The sequence below is a fragment of the Solanum tuberosum genome, unplaced genomic scaffold (assembly GCF_000226075.1).
Source record: "Solanum tuberosum cultivar DM 1-3 516 R44 unplaced genomic scaffold, SolTub_3.0 scf00093, whole genome shotgun sequence".
Lineage (NCBI taxonomy): Eukaryota > Viridiplantae > Streptophyta > Magnoliopsida > Solanales > Solanaceae > Solanum > Solanum tuberosum.
The window spans coordinates 679,104-699,853 of NW_006239018.1; the positions used below are offsets into that span (position 1 = coordinate 679,104).

The 20,750-nt window shown below is 35.1% G+C and overlaps 2 protein-coding genes across 6 annotated transcripts; one reads left to right on the plus strand and one right to left on the minus strand.

Annotated features, from left to right (window-relative positions):
* The first annotated feature begins 598 nt into the window (after positions 1–598).
* On the plus strand, positions 599–14,458 carry LOC102599586 (membrane protein of ER body-like protein). 5 transcript variants are annotated; one of them, XM_006347487.2, is made up of 11 exons: positions 600–1,949; positions 3,598–3,729; positions 4,694–5,269; positions 6,073–6,213; positions 7,258–7,458; positions 8,143–8,508; positions 9,078–9,233; positions 11,673–11,861; positions 12,390–12,608; positions 12,990–13,051; positions 13,817–14,458. In XM_006347487.2, the coding sequence occupies exons 1-11, from the start codon at positions 830–832 to the stop codon at positions 14,285–14,287; spliced, it is 3,633 nt and encodes a 1,210-aa protein (XP_006347549.1). In that variant the 5' UTR covers positions 600–829; the 3' UTR covers positions 14,288–14,458. The 5 variants fall into 5 exon arrangements, with proteins under 5 accessions (XP_015164337.1, XP_015164338.1, XP_006347549.1 ...); XM_015308849.1 differs by having other exon boundaries at positions 8,146–8,508; XM_015308851.1 differs by lacking the exon at positions 11,673–11,861 and having other exon boundaries at positions 599–1,949; positions 12,387–12,608.
* Positions 14,459–16,285: 1,827 nt separating this feature from the next.
* LOC102600351 (transmembrane protein 120 homolog) lies at positions 16,286–20,750 on the minus strand. Its single transcript, XM_006347490.2, has 10 exons — positions 20,308–20,750; positions 20,011–20,089; positions 19,840–19,934; positions 19,011–19,115; positions 18,805–18,884; positions 18,510–18,600; positions 18,286–18,393; positions 17,774–17,860; positions 17,123–17,191; positions 16,286–16,905 (listed from the first exon to the last, which is right to left on the minus strand). The coding sequence occupies exons 1-10, from the start codon at positions 20,551–20,553 to the stop codon at positions 16,750–16,752; spliced, it is 1,116 nt and encodes a 371-aa protein (XP_006347552.1). The 5' UTR covers positions 20,554–20,750; the 3' UTR covers positions 16,286–16,749.

Here is a 20,750-nt window from a genome sequence, read left to right on the forward strand (position 1 = left end):
GTGAAGTACTTGTTTCGTTTTAAATGCCGTTGCATTATTTAATTTATTATATAAAAATTAAATAAAAATATTTTTTTCTTGAAATTCATGATTTTAATTAAATATTATATATTTGTGTGATAGTAAAAATCTTATGACCTATAATTTTAAGAATTTTATTTTTTATTTTTACTCAATAAATTTTTATTTTATTTTACGTTAGACTTAAATATTTTGGGATGAGCTAATATTAATAAATAAAAAAATATTAAAAATAAATAAAATGATTAAATTATTAAATTTGAGTTGAGAGTATTTTTAGATTAAAAAGTGAAAGCTGAGAATCGTTTGAACTAAAAATAAAGATGAAGGATATTTTTAGTCTAAATAGTTAAATGAGCGTATTTATGAGTAATTTTTAACCAGTTAAATGTATTCTCAACCTTTTTTCTCTTTTTTATAAAAAAAAAGAAGAAAAAAAAATGTGTCACATGAACTGAGACGAACTTGAGAAGGTGAGGTCCCTTTAAATATGGTCTTCAACAACTTTCAGTTTTAACTTAATTTAGTACTAAGTCTCTTTATATATGGCATTTCACATAATAATTTTTACTATTTCTTTTGAAGTTGAGAGGTAGATAAAGACTCAACTCTTTGCAGATAAGTCTATAGTCCACTCTCTCTGTGTAACATCATCTGCCTCAACTGGCTCATGATTTCAAGAAAATAAATAAATATAATATATCTTGTGATCTGCTACTTGCATTCAGTGCCTCAATAATATCTTCTTCTTTTTTTTCTTTCTATTTATAGTAAGACCATAAAAAGTGAAGGTTAGTGGGGTTGAAGAATGGAGATAGTAGATTGGAAATGGGAGCAAAATGAGATGGAAGTTGAAGAAGGAGAAGGGGGTCTTCAAGTAAGAAGCTCTAAGGTTACTAAAGAAGTGACAAATGGGAAAATTGAGACAAATGGGCATGGAAATTCTACCCTAAAGATGACTAATGGAACAGAAAAATCTGTTCTTGGTGATGAACAAGAAAGGTCAGAGGAGGAGAAGCTTTCAGATTCCATTAATGGGGTTGAAGATGAAGAGGGAACTGAGCCAAAAGATAAGTTATTTGAACATATTGTAGTTTCAATTAATGGGGTTGAGGAAAAATCTGATCTTGATGATGAACAAGAAAGGTCAGAGGAGCATATTTCAGATTTCAATAATGGGGTTGAAGAGGGAACAGAAAAATCTGATCTTGATGATGAACTGGAGAGGTCAGAGGAGCAGCATATTTCAGATTCCTATAATGGGGTTGAAGTTGAAGAGGAAACAAAACCCAAAGAAGAGTCTGTTCAGCATATTTTACTTTCAAATAATGGGGTTGAAGTTGAAGTTCACGGGGAAACAAAACCAAAAGAGGAGTCAGTTCAGCTGATTGTAGCTTCAAATAATGGGGTTGAAGAGGGAACTGAACCAAAAGAAGAGCCAGTTCAGAAGATTGTGGCTTCAAATAATGGGGTTGAAGAGAGAACTGAACCAAAAGAAGAGTCAGTTCAGAGGATTGTGTCTTCAAATTGTGGGGTTGAAGAAGGAACTGAACCAAAAGAAGAGTCAAAACAGCATCTTGTGACTTCTACTAATGGGGTTGAAGTTGAAGAGGGAACAGAAGCTGAAGAAGATTCTGTTCAGCAGATTGTAGTAGTTTCAAATAATGGGGTTGAAGAGGGAACTGAACCAAAAGAAGAGTCAAAACAGCATCTTGTGACTTTTACTAATGGGGTTGAAGTTGAAGAGGGAGCTGAAGAGTCAATTCAGCATATTGTAGTTTCAAATAATGAGGTTGAAGAGGGAACTGAACCTAAAAAAGAGTCAAAGCAGCATCTTGTGATTTCTACTAATGGGGTTGAAGAGGGAACAGAAGCTGAAGAAGGGCCCTTCAGCTCAGGCCATTCTGTCTATTATGACAAAGATGAAGGTATATATTATATTACATCAACTGTTTTTGACCATTTTTTTGTACTTAAATTCCTTATGAAATTCTCTCTTGATTCTTCTTTCTTAAGATCTGTGTATTTACATGTCTTCTTCATTGGGTTTGTAGGGTAAAGTATACAGTATTCAGGGTAGTGATAGAAAAACTCTTTTGAACCCCACGTCTTACCCTACTTGTCTGAAACTATTTCTTCTTTATTTGATTGATTCAGTTCAAAAAAAATAAAAATTTCTTCTGTACTGCAAAGGGACCCTTTGATTAATACATATGTTTGTTCGTTTGTTTGTGTATGCATATATACATCATAAAGGTTTGTGGTTTGCATAAATATGTCACTGTGTTGAAGTTTATGGCAATGGGGTGAAATTTCTCAAGGATAACTCTGCTTAGAAATTTGAGGATGTGCATATTTGGTTTCTTGATTCTCTTCTTGCTTCTTACTTGAGGTGAGGGACTTGTTTCCTTTGCATTTATGGAGATGAAAAACTTTATTGCTTAGTCTTAGGCTTAATTCCAGAAAATCTTCTGTGGGACAGTTGTTCCTTTGTATCTTTAATTTTTTGCCATTTGTTGTCTAATCTTCAACATTTGTGGTGAGGAATCTTTCTGAGATTAACTCTCATCTAGATCCCTTAGAAAGGACAAACTTTTCTGGGAAATTTGAAGATTCACTATTCTTTAAAATGAATTAATCCCTTTGTGATCAAGATGTTTGACTCAACTGATATTTTTACTCCCTCCATTTCAAATTAATTGAATTGTTGAGGTGTTTCATACCCTTTAAAAAAAGAAGATTAAGACATAAATTAAGCATAATTTTCCATTTTTACCCTTATTAATTATTGTCAAATTTATGATTACAATAACTAAACATTATTTAATAACTAATTCCAATACTGACTAATAAAGGGTAAAATTGGAAGAACATTTTAAAAGTAGTTTTGAAAATTGAACAATTAAGTTAATTTGAAAAATGAAAAAAAATGTCTCAACAATTCAATTAATTTGAAATGGAGGGAGTATAAAAGAATAGTAGATTAGGTGTGATAGTGTGTAGAATTAGCTAGTGCATGTTGGGTAAAGTTTGATAGCTATTCATTTGGGGGAGTTCCGTTGGGAGCAGAAGATCATAGGTTAATGCCTCCGGAGAAGCTAACCCTCCACAAGGACTCATGTTTGAAGATCCATGTCCATAGTCACTGCTAATGAGTAAGGCCTTCAAACATTCAGACTATAGCTGAACAAAGTTTACACTTAAATGGAATCTCGCAGACACTTGCAGTCTGGGTGCTTAAGTGAAGTGTGAGTAAGCATTGAACTCTCTTTAACTATGAGACCCTCAATGACATAGTTTTTAGATTCAGTTTTTTCCTAATAAGATATTGACTTGGCATTAGAAGTACTGCCACTGATTGTGTTCATCTGCTGGCAAGAACTGGATGCTATTTTCAAGTGACTGATTATGTATATTCTAGTAGTAGATATAGAGATCCACCAGTAGTCCCCTACTAAATGTTTTAAAATAACATCTATGCCTTGTCTTTGAACCACTTAGATGAATCAACCTCGTTTTCTCATGCATTAGGCACAACATGCAATTTTTGCAATCATTCTTTCTGTTTGATTGAAGGAATATGGAAGTGTCGAGCCTGCAGTTGGACTTTGCAAGGCAAAAGCCTAGATATTGGTTGGACAAAGATTCCTAGGGGCTACTTGGATAAGCTGATTAATTACCCAATGTTAGATCAGAGGGGAAGCAAAGGTCAGTTGATACTTTGATTTTAACAAAACAACCATGACTGGTAGAGAAGTGATGTTGTCAATTAACAGAACAGTTTCTATGGATATTTAAGGAGTAGCACAATCGCAGAATCTACTTTCAATGTGATGAATGGTTCTAACATCTGCAGATGCTACATAATAGGCTGCAAGCAAATATTATAAGTGTGTCCTTTTTCTCCTTGCTCCTTATGGTTTCAGGCTATTTTGCCTGTACATTTGCATCGTGAAAGCCATTATTTTAGTAATTTTTAGCGGCGCCTTTAACGATGAGAGAAGACGTTACCGAAGAGAATAACTCAAGGGCACTGACTACTCCATCAACTCAATTTCGCTGCGTAAGTGAGGATGCCAATCATCATAGTCTGAACTTGAAACCTTTTGTAGGCTTATCTCGTCGATTGGCATTCCGATCCTGGTAATTCGTAGATAGTCGGCGTTTTTAGTAATTGTCTATCACCCATTCCTGATAGCCGCAGCTCTGCCTGTTCCCTTTCCCATTAAAGAATGAATGGGGATTGATCATCATCTCTATCTCCCTAATCAATCCTCCTAGGTCTATGAATTTCTCTATCTATTCCACTACATTATCTCTTTACATGGGGCAGCAGAGTTATGGTTTCAATTCTAAGGTCCTCGGTCTCCATGTGTTCTGTTTTTTCCTGTATTATGATTTATCCTATATGACTATAATCTTACCCAGTCTATTGATTGATTGTGATATTGGTTTTCAGCTAAGCAAATTTGGTGAACTTCAGTTAAAACTTCGATGTTATAACTAGCTTTCTCTTGTGAATGGCAGAAAATTTTAAAGTTCTTGTCCTGATTAATTGTTTGAACATGTTTTTCAAGTTGAGTTTCAGATTCACGTTTGTGCTTCTGTCTAGATTTTGAGAGTTGGAAAAGTCATTTGAAGTGAAGAGTTGAATTATTTCATATGCATGCAGATAGTAACTTCATTTCTACACATTCCATAAAGGAGAAGATCTATAAAATTCCAGGAGATGAAGGAGTTCAAGAGAGTGCTACTCTAGACATTCACCTTAATGGATATTTGAAGAGTTACAACTTATCAAGTTCCAGTGTTCAGTTTCCCAAAAATCTTTCAGAAGATCACAGCATTGTTCATAAGTCCACTGCCATTGATGAAATAGAAAGTGCAGACCCTGACCTGATAGATGACAGTGACACTGATGTAAAAGATTTTGATGTTGAGAATGTACTTCAGAAGCAGAATACACATGATCTTTATTGCCCTAATTGCAAGTCATGCATTACTAAGAGGGTTATTCTTCGTAAAAGAAAACGTAAAATTCGGGTTTCTGGTGATGATGTCAAACGTGTCAAACCTGAAGTTGTAGTTGATTCCAAAGTGGATGCTAGTCATGCACAGGCAGCTGATGATGAAGTACGTGATGGAGCCGACTGTTCTCTTCCACCATTGGCAGTGGATGACTACCAGCCTGATAGAGAGCCAGAGCTATTCAGATGCTTATCATGCTTCAGTTTTTTTATTCCAGCAGGTACAAACCTTTGCATTACCTTGAAAGTCAACATAAAATCTGGTTGCCGCTTGTCATCGCAATGCAGTTTATGGTGAACTGTTTCATGTGCAATGACATGAATATACCTTGCTCAAATATCTGTGTGTATTGTTATTTCAGAGTTATCCATTGTTTGGTAATCTAGCAGGCCCAATAGAAGCTAAAATAGGTCGATAACTTATTACTTTTGCTTATAGCTACATGATGGAATGACTTCATCTTCTTTCCTTTAGGACTCATGAAAGGCGGTCAAAACTTCTCTTTTTGGGGGAAGAAGAGTGAAAAATGAACAAAAACTAAAGAAAAGAAATTGGCCTTCAATATTTGGCTTGGGATTAGCTGATATAATGTTTAAAATGAATCATACTCTTCTTTTACTTGAAGAGTTCCAGACACTTGTGATCATGTTTTATAAAGCATATACTATATCATCGTGAGATCGTTGAATTACATATGATGTTGGTGTTAATTTTTTTCTTTTAAGTGGAACCGGAATTGTTTTTTTTTAGATGTAGATCGTATGGAAAGAAGTGGTTCTTCTCCTTAATCCATGTGCTTGTGAATGTAAAACAGTCTACCCAGTAGTGTATAGTTTGCAAGAATTACCATTCAAAAAGGAGCTGTATTGTAGTCTCAATCTGTTGCATTCTGTTGGGGACAGACTGTGGTTGGTACTCAGCAAATACACTCAAACAAATTCAATAATTAGTCTAGATTGCATGCAATTTTTGTTTTTGGTGACTGAGATTAACTTAGAAATGACCCTTTTTTCAAACTTTCAGGGAGTGGATTCAAACTGTTCCGATTTTTTGGAGACAAAGGTGCTAAAGAAAATGTCAAAGGTGAACAGACACCTACAAAGAACAAAAAATGGTTCTCCCCTATCTTTGGATTAGATAAGGGAAAAGCACCAGTTGAGCAAGGTACTGAGTTTTCCACTTCTATTTTTTTTTTTCCAATTGTGTTTACCTAACGAGCATTATAAATTCCAACTCTACACAAAGTAGCATCTATCTACAAATTTCTTTCAGAAAAAAGAAAAAGAAGAAAGACCTCAAAATGTGTTTAGTCATTCATAAAAAATGGGATTTTGTGTGAAGTATGAACTGCAAAATGCATTGAGATGCTTTTCATACTAGTCTGGTACATTTTAGAGCTGTAGTTGATTGATCGTAAAGCAATACCTTGATATTGGAGACATTTCAATTGTTTAGTTCAGATGTTTTTACAGTTTAAAGTATTGGGGGAAAGGGGATGATGTAAATGACATAGAGTCAATGATGGATTCCTCAAATGGGCTAGAGATATAGCAAAAGAGAGTCTATCTTATTTTTGTTTACTCTTTGTTCCAACAGCACCTTCTTGGTACTTGTTTCCTTTTCTTTTTTTAAATACTCCCCTTGTTTCAATTTGTTTGTTTTAGTTCGGAGTATGGGGGTCAAACTAACTACTGTTAGGTGTGTATTCGGACATAGAACCTTCCATTTTTTTCAAAACAAAATTTACATATTTAGAAACTACATAAAAAGTACAATAAATCTCAATAGTTAACAATTCAAAATATTTAGAAAGTATTTGAAAAAATTGCGGTCAAAGAAAATATCCTTCGATTGTCCAGATAGAAACTAAGACAAACATATTGAAATGGAGAGAGTAATACATACCTTATTAAGAAAACGACCATTGTAAGTGAGGTACTTTTATAGCTGGTAACTGTACTTCTGCCATGTTGAAATAAATATGTGGAGTTGACAATGAAAAAGTTATGAGGCTGGATTTTAGTTCGGTATGACATGTTGCAAATCCAATAGAAGCTAAAACTCCTAGCTAGAAAGAGGTTCCCAAATGACATTCTCTGTGTAAAGCAATAGGATGAACTTATGGCTAGTTCTGGTCATTGCATTGCTTAACATAGTGAAAATTTAAAGATTATCATGCTGTTTAAATTGATGGCCTTTCTCATGCAGGAAGTGGTATTGGGGCAAGTGTAGTGAAAAATGATTCTGGAGTACTTATGCCATCAGCCCCACCTGCATATTCCAGCAGTGAAATCACTCAGGAAGCTGGAGGGAAAATTTTAGGATCAAAGAACCAAGATGCAAATATGAAAGGGAAAATGGTGATTGATACAGTGGGTAAATCAGAGAATGCAACAAAGAGTCGAGAAGGTACAATAAAGATTTTCACCTTTGTTTTTTAAAGGGAAAATAAATGCATCTTGTTACTGTGACTTCATTGAAAACCTTTTTGAGCCATATCCATCTATGCTTTGATTTTAGCTATTATTGTGCATGTTTTATGCAGCTATGCTTCTATAGCTTGAATATAATACACTACCCATGCTCCTCAAGGCTTTCTTTTAAAGGGCATGCCAAATTCCCATGCTTGCATCTCTTTGTCAGCACTATATTATTTTCTAGTAAATATTAAAATGAAGAATCTGTAAACTAAGTTCACCAATTCAGGTTTAACACAGGCCCTGCTCACAAGAAGCATTTCTTATTAGAATGAAATATCTGATAACCACAAAGAAGTTACAAATAAGAAATGTTTCTTGTGTTTCTTTTCCATGTGGTTGAATGAAATAGCTGATGTAAAGTAAAATCGTGTCAGACTGTGAGTACTTAAAATGAGGGAGTGTAAGGATTTAAATCTTTTGCTTGTCACAGATAGTTAAAGAAATAGCCTTTGCTTGTGATCACGTCAAAAAGCATCCATAACATGGATGAGTAGATAAGTTTAGTGATCCGATTTTGCATTATGTCTAATTACTTATTTGCCATCAGATCTTTCTGCTCCTTGGTGCATTTTCCTGCACTTTTTTCTTTACGATTTTGTTTTCTCTTGTGCAGCAGGTTCTGTCCTTGACATCTTTGATTCAGAGACCTATAATCAGCCAAGCGTCTCAGCTTCTTCTAATGAAGTTCAAGGAAATGATAAGAATGATGAGCTGTTAAGAAACACTGGCAGAATTCAAGTTAGCAATGGAAATCTTGTGCAGGAAAGTCTGCCAGCACCTAGTGATAAGAAGGATCAGCTGTTGAGACCCGGTGGAAAAATTCAATCTAGTAATGGAAATCTTGTGCAGGACAGTGTGCCAGCATCTCAACAAAATGAACTAAAGCTTCTGATAACTTCAACAAAGGAGGAGTCTCTAACTATTGAGAAATCAGAGACTGACTTAAAATCTGATGGGGGAATACTAAATAAAGATCCAGGTAGTGTTTCTAGTATGAAATTTACTCTATTAAGATGATTTCACTGAAAAAACAATGTCTGCTCATGCTAATTTCAATTCAGAACATGTAATGTGTTGCCCTTTTTGAACATTCTACCTCAACCTTGCGAAAAAAAGAAAAAGAAATGGATTTGCCTCAACTTCCCTCAACTATTTCAGTGGTCAGTCAATGGTAATATAAATGTTATCTTCACATGTAGCTGTTGTGCTGAGATGCATATGGCAAGTAGTTGTACTACTCATTGCACTCTCTGGGTGCTATTCTTAGCATAAAATTTCATTACATTTTTTTGAAAAGAAATGTTATTTTTACTCAATCTGCATTACTTTAGGGGGAATTTTCAATTTTCACATGCCCCACCAAGAAAAAAGTGTTTTCTCTTTATTTTATATTTGAAAAAAAGAAAAAGATCCTTTTTGCTTTGTTGACTAACTTGGATGTAATCACAATGACCTGTCTATTATATAATACTCCAATAATCATAATTGGATTCAGCTCCTACTTGGCTTCATGTGAATAAACAAATAATGAGTCCTTTCTGTCTTCAGCAACCACAGCTTTTGCACTCAACGGCTTAGATGGAAATGGGAAACCCAATTTTTTGACAGAAATCCCTCAAGAACATGTGCAACATATCGAAGCCATGTTTTCCTCTGAATCTCTGGTGGCAAACAATGACAATAAATTTCAACTTAGTAGTGAAGGTATGTCACTAACCCTCCTCTTAGTTCTCTGGTTACAAGCTCATAATTACTTGCATATTTGTCAATACTGGGCTAAAAATTGTTGTAAGATGCGAACAGAGTGTTAAGAATGGCGAAATTGTTGGTTTTTTAATAGAGAAATAAAGAAAATAACAGAGAAAGACTTTGAGAGAAAAAATACTGCAGTATTATCAAAGGGAATTATTTTATTAATAATTCAGAGACTTGCATTTATAGATATAATTCCTAACTAAAAATAGAAAAATAAGATACTAACTTATCTACTTAATTCAAATAACAAATAAAAAGAACTAACTCCTAAATATAAGTCAAATAGGACTCTAATAACATAATTTAAAAATCCTAAAAATAGCTAACTATTTTATTTCTTGCAATATCCTGAGACATATTCTCAACACTCCTTCTTGGATTAGGAATTGTAGATTGTAGTCTCATCTGAAATTGACCTTGTGAACAAATCTGCTAATTCATCCTTTGTCTTGCAAGGCTTGTGTGCATCTTCTGTTGGATTAAATGAGAAGCTCTTACCTCTCATTTCAACTTGTAAAATCTCTTGCTTAGTAGAATCAAAGATTCGACAATATTTGTCTTCAAATAATAATTTAAATCTTTTTTCTATTAATTGACCAACACTAAACAAACTTTTATCAATATCAGGCACATAAAGAACATCTGAAACTATTTTTGTACCTGAATTTGTTTTAATTGAAACATACCCTTTTCCTTTTGCAAGAATACAATCACCCATTCCCAATTTTTGACTTTCTTATTTTCCATAGGAATGAACTCTTTAAAAAGATTTCTTTCATATGTCATGTAATTTGTACAACCACTATCAATCGTCCAAAAATCAGATTTTTTGGTTGAAAAACAAGTTGCCAAAAATAAGTGGTCTTCTTCTTCTACAGTAGTGACTTGGGCAACTGTTTCATCTTTTTGAAATTTGATTTTGCAAATCACAGCTTCATGACCAAGTTGTTTGCAGTTCTTGCACTGTGCATCTGGTCTTTTCCAATATTTATATGGAGGATGTCCATTTTTTCCACAGTGCTGACAAGGTGGGTAATTTTTCAAAAATTTACCCTTGCTTTGAGTTTTGTGGCTGGCTACTAATGCTTCTTCAACCATGCCATCTTGCCTCATAAGTCTCCTTTGTTCCTGAGCCTGTAAAGAATTTAACAATTCTGCCAAGGTAATTTTGGACAGATCTTGTGTGTTTTCCAAAGTAGTTATACATGCTTCATATCTTTCGGGCACTGTAACAAAAACTTTTTCAACAAATCTTGTATCTTTAAATTCAGTGCCTAGTAATCTTACCTTGTTGACAATACCAAGCAATCTGTCAGAATATTCATTAACTGTTTCTGACTCTTTCATTCTTTGCAATTCGAATTCCCTCGTTAAATTTAATACCTTCATTCCTCGTATTCTTTCATCTCCAGCATATTCTTTCTTCAGATAATTCCAAATATCTTTTGGTGATGTGAGAGTCATGATTTTCGTGAAAACAGTTGTCGAAACATCAGCAAACAAAGTTGTTTTTGCCTTCGACTTAATGGTTTCCTTTTCCTTGTGACTCTTGATCTGGGCCACGGTAGAATTATTTGACAGCGGATTAATTTCTTAATCCTCTTCCACGGCTTCTCAAAGATCAAGAGCCTCCAAGTAGGTCTCCATTCTTACAAGCCCATAGTTGATAATTCTCACCATGAAAAATAGGAGGAGCCATTCGTGAAAAACTATTTTCGGAATTCATTTTTCTACTCACAGGTCCCTCAAGAATAAGGCTCTGATACCAATTGTTGGTATTTTAATAAAGAAATAAAGAAAATAACAGAGAAAGACTTTGAGAGAAAAAATATTGCAGTATTATCAAAGAGAATTATTTTATTAATAATTCAGAGACTTGCATTTATAGATATAATTCCTAACTAAAAATAGAAAAATAAGATACTAACTTATCAGCTTAATTCAAATAACAAATAAAAAGAACTAACTCCTAAATATAAGTCAAATAAGACTCTAATAACATAATTTAAAAATCCTAAAAATAGCTAACTGTTTTATTTCTGCAATATCCTGAGACATTCTCAACAGAAATCCTGAATGGTTTACCTGAAATAGGTTATCTCTTGAATAAGTGTTTCCCCGTCACCTGAAGCTTTAATTTCCAATTTAGTTCGTAGGAATTTAGGCACTTAATCTTTTGTATGTGTAATTATTTGCGCTAAAAAGAGCAATTCCATTTATCTGCTAAATGTTGGTTCGGAATGAAGTATTTTTGTTGCACTCTCATCAACTTGTCATCTGCGGTATAGTGGTGTTAGTTTGAGAAAAGTTTTTTGCCTTTATGCTGCCTTACTAGTGTTTGATTTGATTGCTTTGCTGCCAATTACTATGTCTCCCTTTCATTGACAGACGGCGCCCATCACTATGAAGTTTCTCAGCATACCATCACAAAGACCAATATAGAGATCCACTCAAAGCAGCCTTTAAACGTTGATGAGCATGACTTGATTTCATCGGTGAAGGATGCTTTATCAATTCAAGATAAGCTGGATAACATCCCCAACATTACTGTGGAAGCAGCTGCAAATAACATTGCAGGTAAGAACTGGACATATTTCATTGTAATACTTTATGGTGACTATACATAAATCTAGTTGCAATTAGGGATCAGAGATTATTGAGAAAGGCTTTTTCATCAGCCTCTCACCACTTGTAAGCTTCCTAATAAAAGCTCTCCTAAAGCTGTGAGTCGATGACAAAGTATGTCGAAAGAGTTGAAGCATTATTAACCATGTAATCATTATACTAGTTGATGTATAAAGTTGATTGATTTTGAAAAATGGAAGAATCTATAATCTGATGTATCATCTTCTACCATACTATCAATCCAAATGCTTGGACTGCCAAGCACAGCATATACTTAGTGACTAGTGCTGAACTTCTGCTGTCAGTATCTTGCTTAAAGAAGAACTAGGCTAGTAGGATTGTTGTGTTTTTATGTTGAATAATTTATGCGATTATGCTGAATAGAGGTTGAATAAAGATGATTGTGCATATTCTCAGCACTGCTACTTCGTAAAATGGAGTTTTATGTAGCTTAGATTTCTTGACTCAATTGTGTGGCAGGCAACGATACTATTATAACTGTGGAAGCTGGGCATGAAACTAGAGAAACAGCTTCAGCAAATCTAGATACTCAAATCCAATCTGTTGAAGGACAGGCAACTGATGGTGCAGATGGTTACAAAATTGAGATCATTAAAAGCATTATATTTGGGGGTTTAGCTGAATCAATTACAAGCTTAAGCGTTGTAGCGTCTGCTACTGGTGGTGACACAACTACATGTAAGAGATATGTAGTATTATCATGTTTCAATCATCGATAACATAGTTCAATTACTCAACTGATGCTTTATCTGAATTTTCACAAGTATTTATTCATTTACCCTCACTGGTGTGGGAATAGTGCCTCTGACAAACTTAGCCAAAAAATAAATCTTGTTTATATGGATTAATAGTACAATTTGACTTTAGGCTAATTAAAAAATTTGTAACTGATTTTCTTGGTCAATTATAATTTGATTTTGCTATGGATGTATTCCATCTTCTTGAACATCTAAAAATTATTTGAGAAAAAAAAAACCACTTTTATAAAAGGCTCTGGCTCCCTACTTTGTCTTTTAAACTTTCTTCTTGTTTTGATGGTATCTTCATGTCTTACTGCAGTGAACATTTTAGTTCTAGCAATGGCTAATCTGATTGGTGGACTTTTCATCATTTTCCACAATGTAAGTTGGCTTTAGCATTTTGCCATGATTTCTTCACTTCCAATTATTTTTTTCCATCTGCTTTAGTATGCTTTCCTAGAGCCGATGGTCTATCAGAAACAACTTCTCTACCTCCCATGATAGGGATAAAGGTCTGCATACGCTCTACCCTCCCCAAACCCAACTTGTTGGATTACATTGAGTATGTTGTTGTTGGATTTCTTATGAACGGATTATTTACCTAGGGGAGACAAGCACTCTCCAACAAAAATTAGGTCGTAGCTGCACCCAAGGGTGTGGCCTAGTGGTCAATGAAGTGGGTTGAGCACCATGAAGTCTCAGGTTCAATTCTCAGCAGAGACAAGACACTAGGTGATTTATTCTCATGTTCAATTCCCAGCAGAGACAAACACTAGGTGATTTATTCCCATTTGTTTTAACCTTGGTGGATAGAGTTACTTGGTACTTGTTGTTATTACGAGGTGACAAATATCCCATAAAATTAGTCGAGGTGAGTGCAAGCATTCTCGAACACCATGGTTATAAAAAAAAATTAGGTCCTAGCAATGGCACAGAAGAACCATTTAACCTGAAGCTTTAGCCAACCTCTTCATTTGCGGGACTAAAAGATGCTAATAGAGATGGGAAATGTTTTATCACATTTTGAAGCCATGTTTTCCTTCTTACCAGAATTTACTCAAATCAATCAATTTGTGGGGGCATCTTTTCTTCCTCATGTTTTCAGTTCAATTTTCTGTATCCATTCTGAATTCATAAAACTTGCAGCTTTGGGAGTTGAAAAGAGATCGTTTCGAGCAAGCCAGCAATCAGATAATGGAAAAACATGTAGATAGGTATCGAGAACAACTTGGCCGGAGAGAAAACTTCACACTGCATGCTGTACTTGTTATATTATCATATATTATATTTGGACTATTGCCTCCCGTAACCTATGGCTTCTCGTTCCGCAAAAGTGATGACAAGGACCTCAAGATTGTGGCAGTTGCTGCAGCTTCACTTGTATGCATCTTAATGCTGGCTACTGGAAAGGCCTATGTTCAGAGAGCACCCAAACCTTACTTCAAAACTATATCAACTTACATTATTTTAGGCTTCACGGTTTCTGGTGTATCTTATGCAGCAGGCATACTATTCAATAGACTGCTGGAAAAGTTTGGGTTTTTCCAGCCTAGTTCAACACTGAACCTGTTCCTTCCGGAGATGCCGGAGACTGGAGCAGCATGGGCATCCTTTTGAAGAGCAGAGAATGATGAACCACAAACATGTAACCTCCAGGAATATCCTCTAGTTCTTTATGGTTTGCTTTTTTTGGCTTTTTTATTTTAGATTTAGCCTCTCCCCTTGTTATTTTAAGTTACTTAGTTTAAACACTCGATAAGAATAAATATCTGCATTACAATACTTGCGTTAGTAATCTATGCACAACTTGCTTCCAAACCAAACGACCCTGAATGAAAAGAATAGAAACTCTGCTGAGTTTCTGAAAGAAAATTGAAATGAAAGCACATGATATCATTTCTTTGGATAAGCTGAGAACGTAAGTTCAGTATATAGTCTTCTCTTGTAAACTAACAAATATAGAACTCTGATCAATCACTTAACAATGGTTAAGTAATAGATGTATATTGAAAGATTCATGTCTTGCATTCATTAGTTTGTTGTGAACACTATAGCTAAGTTGTTCGGACCCTCCAATGATAATCCATATCTTTTGGAGGATCTAACACACATAGAGTCAGGCAATCATAATCCGGAAGCGCAAGTAAGTAGAGTATTTACCCCAATTGACTAAGATTGCTTGTAAAGCTCTTCCCTTTCATCTATTTTTGTTTTATATTTGGAATCTTCCTTTTTTGTAATTTTTAGGAATAAAAGTACATTCAGTTTTTTCTACCATGTCATTTCCCTTCACAGCTTTTAGTAATTGGACAGATATAGGAAAGAGATAGGTGGGCTAAAAATTTGTAAGTTTCTTGTTTTCTCTACCTTCTTGTTTTTGTCACCGGGGGGAAAAAGTTGTGGTTGAGAGACGATCCATTTTTCATGGTAGATGAACCTAGCTAGAGGAAAAGGAAATGGATAAGAGGGTAATGTTGAAACTTATACATCGATGTGTCACAAATAAGTGTTTGATTTTAAAATACAAGTGTGTTTCCGATACTAAGCCATATGCTTCAACAAATAGCAAAAATGGCATAATAGATGGATGAAATTATGAAGGTCATCCAGACTCTACTCGTAAGATTACATGAGTAAGACTCACTTTTATAACCAGTTATCGTGGCATGTCCTTGAAATTTAGTCACAATTTTAAAAATATTGCGTACTTTTAATCACCAGAAAAATGTTTTCATACACACCGTTTTTGTTCAGATTCTTCTTAGGCACAGGACTTTTTTTTCTTGGTTCGAAGTTTGGTATAAATATTGCCCTGAACTTCAGGTGTATGTCCAAAATTCAGACGGTTGCTGTAGAAGGTCAATGGAACCATGTATACAGTTCAAAACCAGTTGATTGGATATGATTAGAAATCGAAACCACTACAGGAGCCTCAAGCCAGATTTGAACAAAATATCTCAAATGAGCTAACAGAAACTCGAAACAGAACTGCAGCAATGACTTTGATTTCTGATTTGATTTTCTAACATGGGGAGGATATGGAAAGCCAAAAAATATGTGATTTTTTTTTAAAATTTTTTTTGATAAGAGGAATAGCATTTTTGCTCTGGGAAGGAACCTGTCGGGTTTTTGGTATGGTGACAAGGAAAAGGTGAAGGATGTGAGCAGAGTTAGCAAAATGGCAAAGTTGCACTCATTTTGAAATTTGTGACCACATTTTAAATTACACTAGTGAAAGTGCTGGAAATAGCAAATACATAATCATCGAATTCATTTCATTCGTCGGGGATAAAATCCATCATCCTTTAAATATTGAAAGACCAAAGGAATAATAAGAAGGAAGAAAATAACAAACGTTGGACAGAAAAACAGTTATATCAAGTCTCTGTGGATTCTACGTTTATTTTCAATCACCTGCTTTGACATTACACGAATTAGTACCCAGAAAAATCACAGCACCTAAACCTGATCAAGCACTCTGTCAACAACTATGCATCAGTCACAAACAAGTTAAAGTCGACAATATAAACAAGGTAAAGTCTACTATATGAATCCTCACTGAGATGTTTCCTGATAATGGTGTCATCAAATTGTAGCAAGTATAAATCACTGAACTGAAGCATTCTGGAAAAGACTCCCTAACATGCATTATTAGTATGAATAGAACTGATACATACCAAAATAAGGAGGCACACGTCAGAGCAAGTCTTCAAGTAAAAACCATACAAGGCTTTGCTCATCTGCTGCTTACAATTATCATTAATATTTAAGTAGTACCAAAATTTAGTAACAAGGGAAATGACGAACGGTCAAAGTTCTTTTAACGTAGACATATCCCTTCCCATCATAAATTTCTTAACACGAGACAAGCAAACACTCAAAACAAAAAGAACCAAACAAAATCATTCCTTGGGGGACTGCATGTGCGACTATTTCCTGCAATATCCTCTGAAGCCCAAAGTTAGTGTCAGAGAAGCTATGGTGCGTACTCATATGAACGAGAAAAAGGGTATATGAAGAATAACTTCGCATCTTCGTCTATCATAGCCAGGATACTAGACTGGACCAGACACACCCGATCACGAACTTTTGGCGGGAGATTCAGATTTCAGATCTTGTTTACTTTTGCCTCTCTTCATTTTGGCTTTAACCCGAGACTTTGTCACAAGAGTCTTCACTGTGTTGGCAAAATTCCCAGCTGCCATGATAATCAGAAGGATCCCACAGGTAACAACCTGCCACAATCGCATTATTTTAGAAACTAATTAGTTAATGATAGGAAGGGGCTGTTACAGTAACATGATTTCTTTGGCATGGCAGCTTACACAAGATATATATTTGAATATTACAGAAGGGAAGGTCTAATTTAGTTACTTGTATTGTTTGATTTGTATTCTCAATGAGCAACCAAACTAGATAACATCTGGTGGAAGAGAGGGAGTTTCATCTTACCTGCCACTCAGAAACAACACCAATGAATGCTGTCTTAAGCAACAAGACTCCAACATATGCTTCGAATCCCTGACATTAAGAACAAACGACATACAGTCATTTGGAACCAGCTCAAAAGATAGAACACTACACCGATAAAATTTCATGGAACATTCTGTGTACACAGGGATAACCAATTAAACTGACTTTTTTTCCTGACAAGGATAGTGCCTATTGTTGAATGTGATGTCTAGAATAGAAGTATCATCCACAAAAGGTGATATCAAGTCATAAAAAGGCTACAGATTATCACCCATGACCCATCTAATTGTAATTAGCTACTTTTAGCTCAGATTAAATTATGTTGTTACACCAATATTCAGAAACTTCACACAACTCACAGGGGAACTCATGTCAAGGTTCACATAAAAAACGGATACTTGACAGACTTTAGGTATCTTTGAACTATACAGTCACTAAAAGGGGGCATCTATGATATTTAACATGCATTCACTAGGTACATCATGCAAAGTTACACTAGCATTCCCACTCTTGGACTACTTAAAAAAAATCAACTTGAACCTAAAGGCCCAGTCTCCTGAAACAACAGGAGCGAAATTTCAAGAGAAAAAGTAGCTCAGTTAAAAAAAGTCCAAATTGAACTCAGTCTACCTGCAAGATAAATAATACAGGGAAGAGCAACAATAATTGACCATCTACTCCAGCAGTCTCTCCCCACACAACATCCATTCTCCTGGCCTGAAATCAGAATTCAGAAGACAATATATCACAATTAGGATAGGTTAATGGATGATAGGGAGTACAAATGTCTTCTTTATTCAGCTACAAGGCAAAACTCATTCCCTCAACATGAGGGAGCCAAAAGAGTGACCTTGAAGTCAATCCTCAAGGTTTTTTGTTATTTAATCAACCCACAGGGCAGAGAAATATTTTTATTTTTTTGATAATTGTGGTGTCCGGGCCCTGTGGAGAGAAATATATCAGCCTATATGCACTAGATACCAAAAACCATCTTGGTGCTTATTATTAAAATTTATTTGACTTATAAAAGGAATAGTTCATCTGCACAAAATTAGTGAAGCTTTAAGACGGATTTTTAAAAGGACAAATTACGACACACGAAGAGTTTCTTAGTCAAACTAGTGATTCCTCTGTTTGCGTACCTTTCCTAATGCAATACGAGTGTACAGTCTTTGTCTCTGATATCTATTCTGAAGGAGCATTGCAACGCCTTGCATGATAGCCCATTTCAGGAACAGTTGCACACCCCTCTGCAATGGATTGTACATTAAAATGAGTATTATAAATCTTAAACATTATAGAGAAGTACATTTTTGTTGATAAGCAGCTAAATAAATATACATGTCATTTTTAAATGAATAAAAACCTGCTTCTGTGAACAGTTAGGTTCTCTTTCTATTTCCCAGGTAAGACTTATAAGTGCCATGGCCATAGCACAGTAGTGATGTTTTATCCACCTGCAACAATACGACCATAATTTCTGTTAATTAGCTGTCTTTTGTGTTCAACATATATAATATTGGTAACAAACTTTAGAATCATTAAAATTGCACTGCTACTTCAGTTACATAAACAACAAAGATAAGCGTTTTACTTGACAAACATAAAACAAATGACAGATGTTAAATTTTCATTGGCAATAGGGGATGTTGCTCAATTACCATGGACGAATATCACTTCCATTCGCTCTCAAAATGTTCTCTCGCAGAGCCAAACCTGTGTAGAGGTAAAGCAACCAGGCCTGAAGACATCGAGGAGCTCAGAATACTTGTTTGTTAAATGTAAAAGTTTCACTATAATAAATAGGAAAGCAAGACTACCATGAATATGAAGTCAAATGACAAAATCTTCTATTTAAATGTACTACCTGGTAAAGTTGGACTGGCAATGCTGGTAAACATCCATCCCACATCCAAGACCTCAAGACTAGTAGCACCGATGGGAAAAGAAGGAATAGATATGCTGTCCTGTCCTGTCAAGAGAAGATCGGATATAGTAATTACAAGAAAGAGGTTTGCACATAACTGAGGCTTTCCATGTATCCAAGTCATTTATCCATTTTATCTGGGAAGGGCAGAATCATTTCAAGTTTGATTGATAGAAGCAGCACTAGCTCTCTTCCCTCATAACGAAGTGTAGATGGTCAGTTAGAAAGAACTTCAATAATATGTAATTCAAGTTGAAAGGAGCAAAAACATAGATAATAGTAGCTTATCCCAACTATTATCTGGGACTAATATTAACCAGGCTTTGTCAAGGCATAAGCCGCTGGCCTCAAAGTCTACTCCATATACAAGAATCTGTTCAAAGGAGAGGCTATCTACCAATATGGAAATCTTAATCTTCCTCAAATATCAAGCAGTAACATGCACAACACACATGAAAAAATGATGAATACAATATGGAAAAAGTTCTCAAAAGTTGGGCTTGCATTGAAACATATTCGAGTTCTGGTGCATGTAGAAGCAATTTAACTTGAACATGATACAGTTCACCATATTCTCTTTTTCACCTTTTTTCTAAATCACAACAAGTATATCGTACATGCAAATCAAATTAATCAACTCCAAAAGAGCACCAATTTGTTCAATTACCATTAGATTTATCAACTATCCAAAGACAAACTAATCACCCAACTCTAATACAATAACTTAAACACCACTAAAAATATAAAAATCAAAGCTCGGAACACATACCCTGAAACTATTATATTCCTCTTTCACTTTCAGTTGCACATCCTTTCTATTAGCACGAACATTGATTGGCCCCAAAAACATCCTCAAAAACCCTCCTGTAATTAACCACATCAGAAACAACAAACAACCAGTAAAATCATAAATTTAACAAAGGAAAAAAATGAAACATACCATGAGATTTGTTCGGAAGAAAAGCTGCAGCATCTCCCTCACTCAATACATAACTAGCTTTAAACAACTCCTCTTCCAACTGAAAATAAATAAACATGAAGGAAAAAAAAAAGTTAACACAAATCACATCTACGTCGAACTAGCACCAAATACCTTAATGCACATGCATGTAAACATAAATGCACCGAAAAAATCAACCTCAAACTATTCTCTCCATCCGCACACACATTGAACAGAGTTGCCTAATACATGTTGTTGTACATAAATTTTAAAAAAAAACTAATAGAAATCCATTACCTTTTCAGCTTGATTAGGATCCAATTTACTCTTCCTTACAGCTGAACGAAGCCCCTGAACGCACGAATCAAGCGACTTAGCTTTCTGCCTTAACGAATCCTCTTCACGAGTAGTTCTCGAGATCAAAGAAGAAGCTGCGTCTTGCAACTCCTTAGCTTGTTCGACGATTCTAGAAGCTTCTTCCACAAAATCTCGTTCCACCAAATTCTGTCCCACCGCCGTAGTAATAGAATCCCCATCCCCCATCTCCGGTAACCAAAAAACTCCCGATCCAATTCTCCGATAAACAAAAAAACAGTAATCTCACATCTACCGTTAATCGAATTGATGAATACGCAGATATGAGATGAATTAAATAGAAATATATTTTTGGTTCCGTGAAGACGCGGCAGCAAAAGGGTATCTAGAAAAGGGGATGGAGGAGGGAGGGTGGGTGGGTGGGT

Excerpts from the sequence above, each read along its gene's own strand:
- LOC102600351 (XM_006347490.2), bottom strand. The coding sequence starts at position 20,553 with ATGGGGGATGGGGATTCTATTACTACGGCGGTGGGACAGAATTTGGTG. Across the intron at positions 20,090-20,307 it reads ATCCTAATCAAGCTGAAAAG|TTGGAAGAGGAGTTGTTTAA; the intron begins GTAATGGATTTC and ends ATTTATTTTCAG. Across the intron at positions 18,601-18,804 it reads GGAAGTGATATTCGTCCATG|GTGGATAAAACATCACTACT; the intron begins GTAATTGAGCAA and ends GTATTGTTGCAG.
- LOC102599586 (XM_006347487.2), top strand. The coding sequence starts at position 830 with ATGGAGATAGTAGATTGGAAATGGGAGCAAAATGAGATGGAAGTTGAA. Across the intron at positions 7,459-8,142 it reads TGCAACAAAGAGTCGAGAAG|CAGGTTCTGTCCTTGACATC; the intron begins GTACAATAAAGA and ends TCTCTTGTGCAG. Across the intron at positions 12,609-12,989 it reads TGGTGGTGACACAACTACAT|TGAACATTTTAGTTCTAGCA; the intron begins GTAAGAGATATG and ends GTCTTACTGCAG.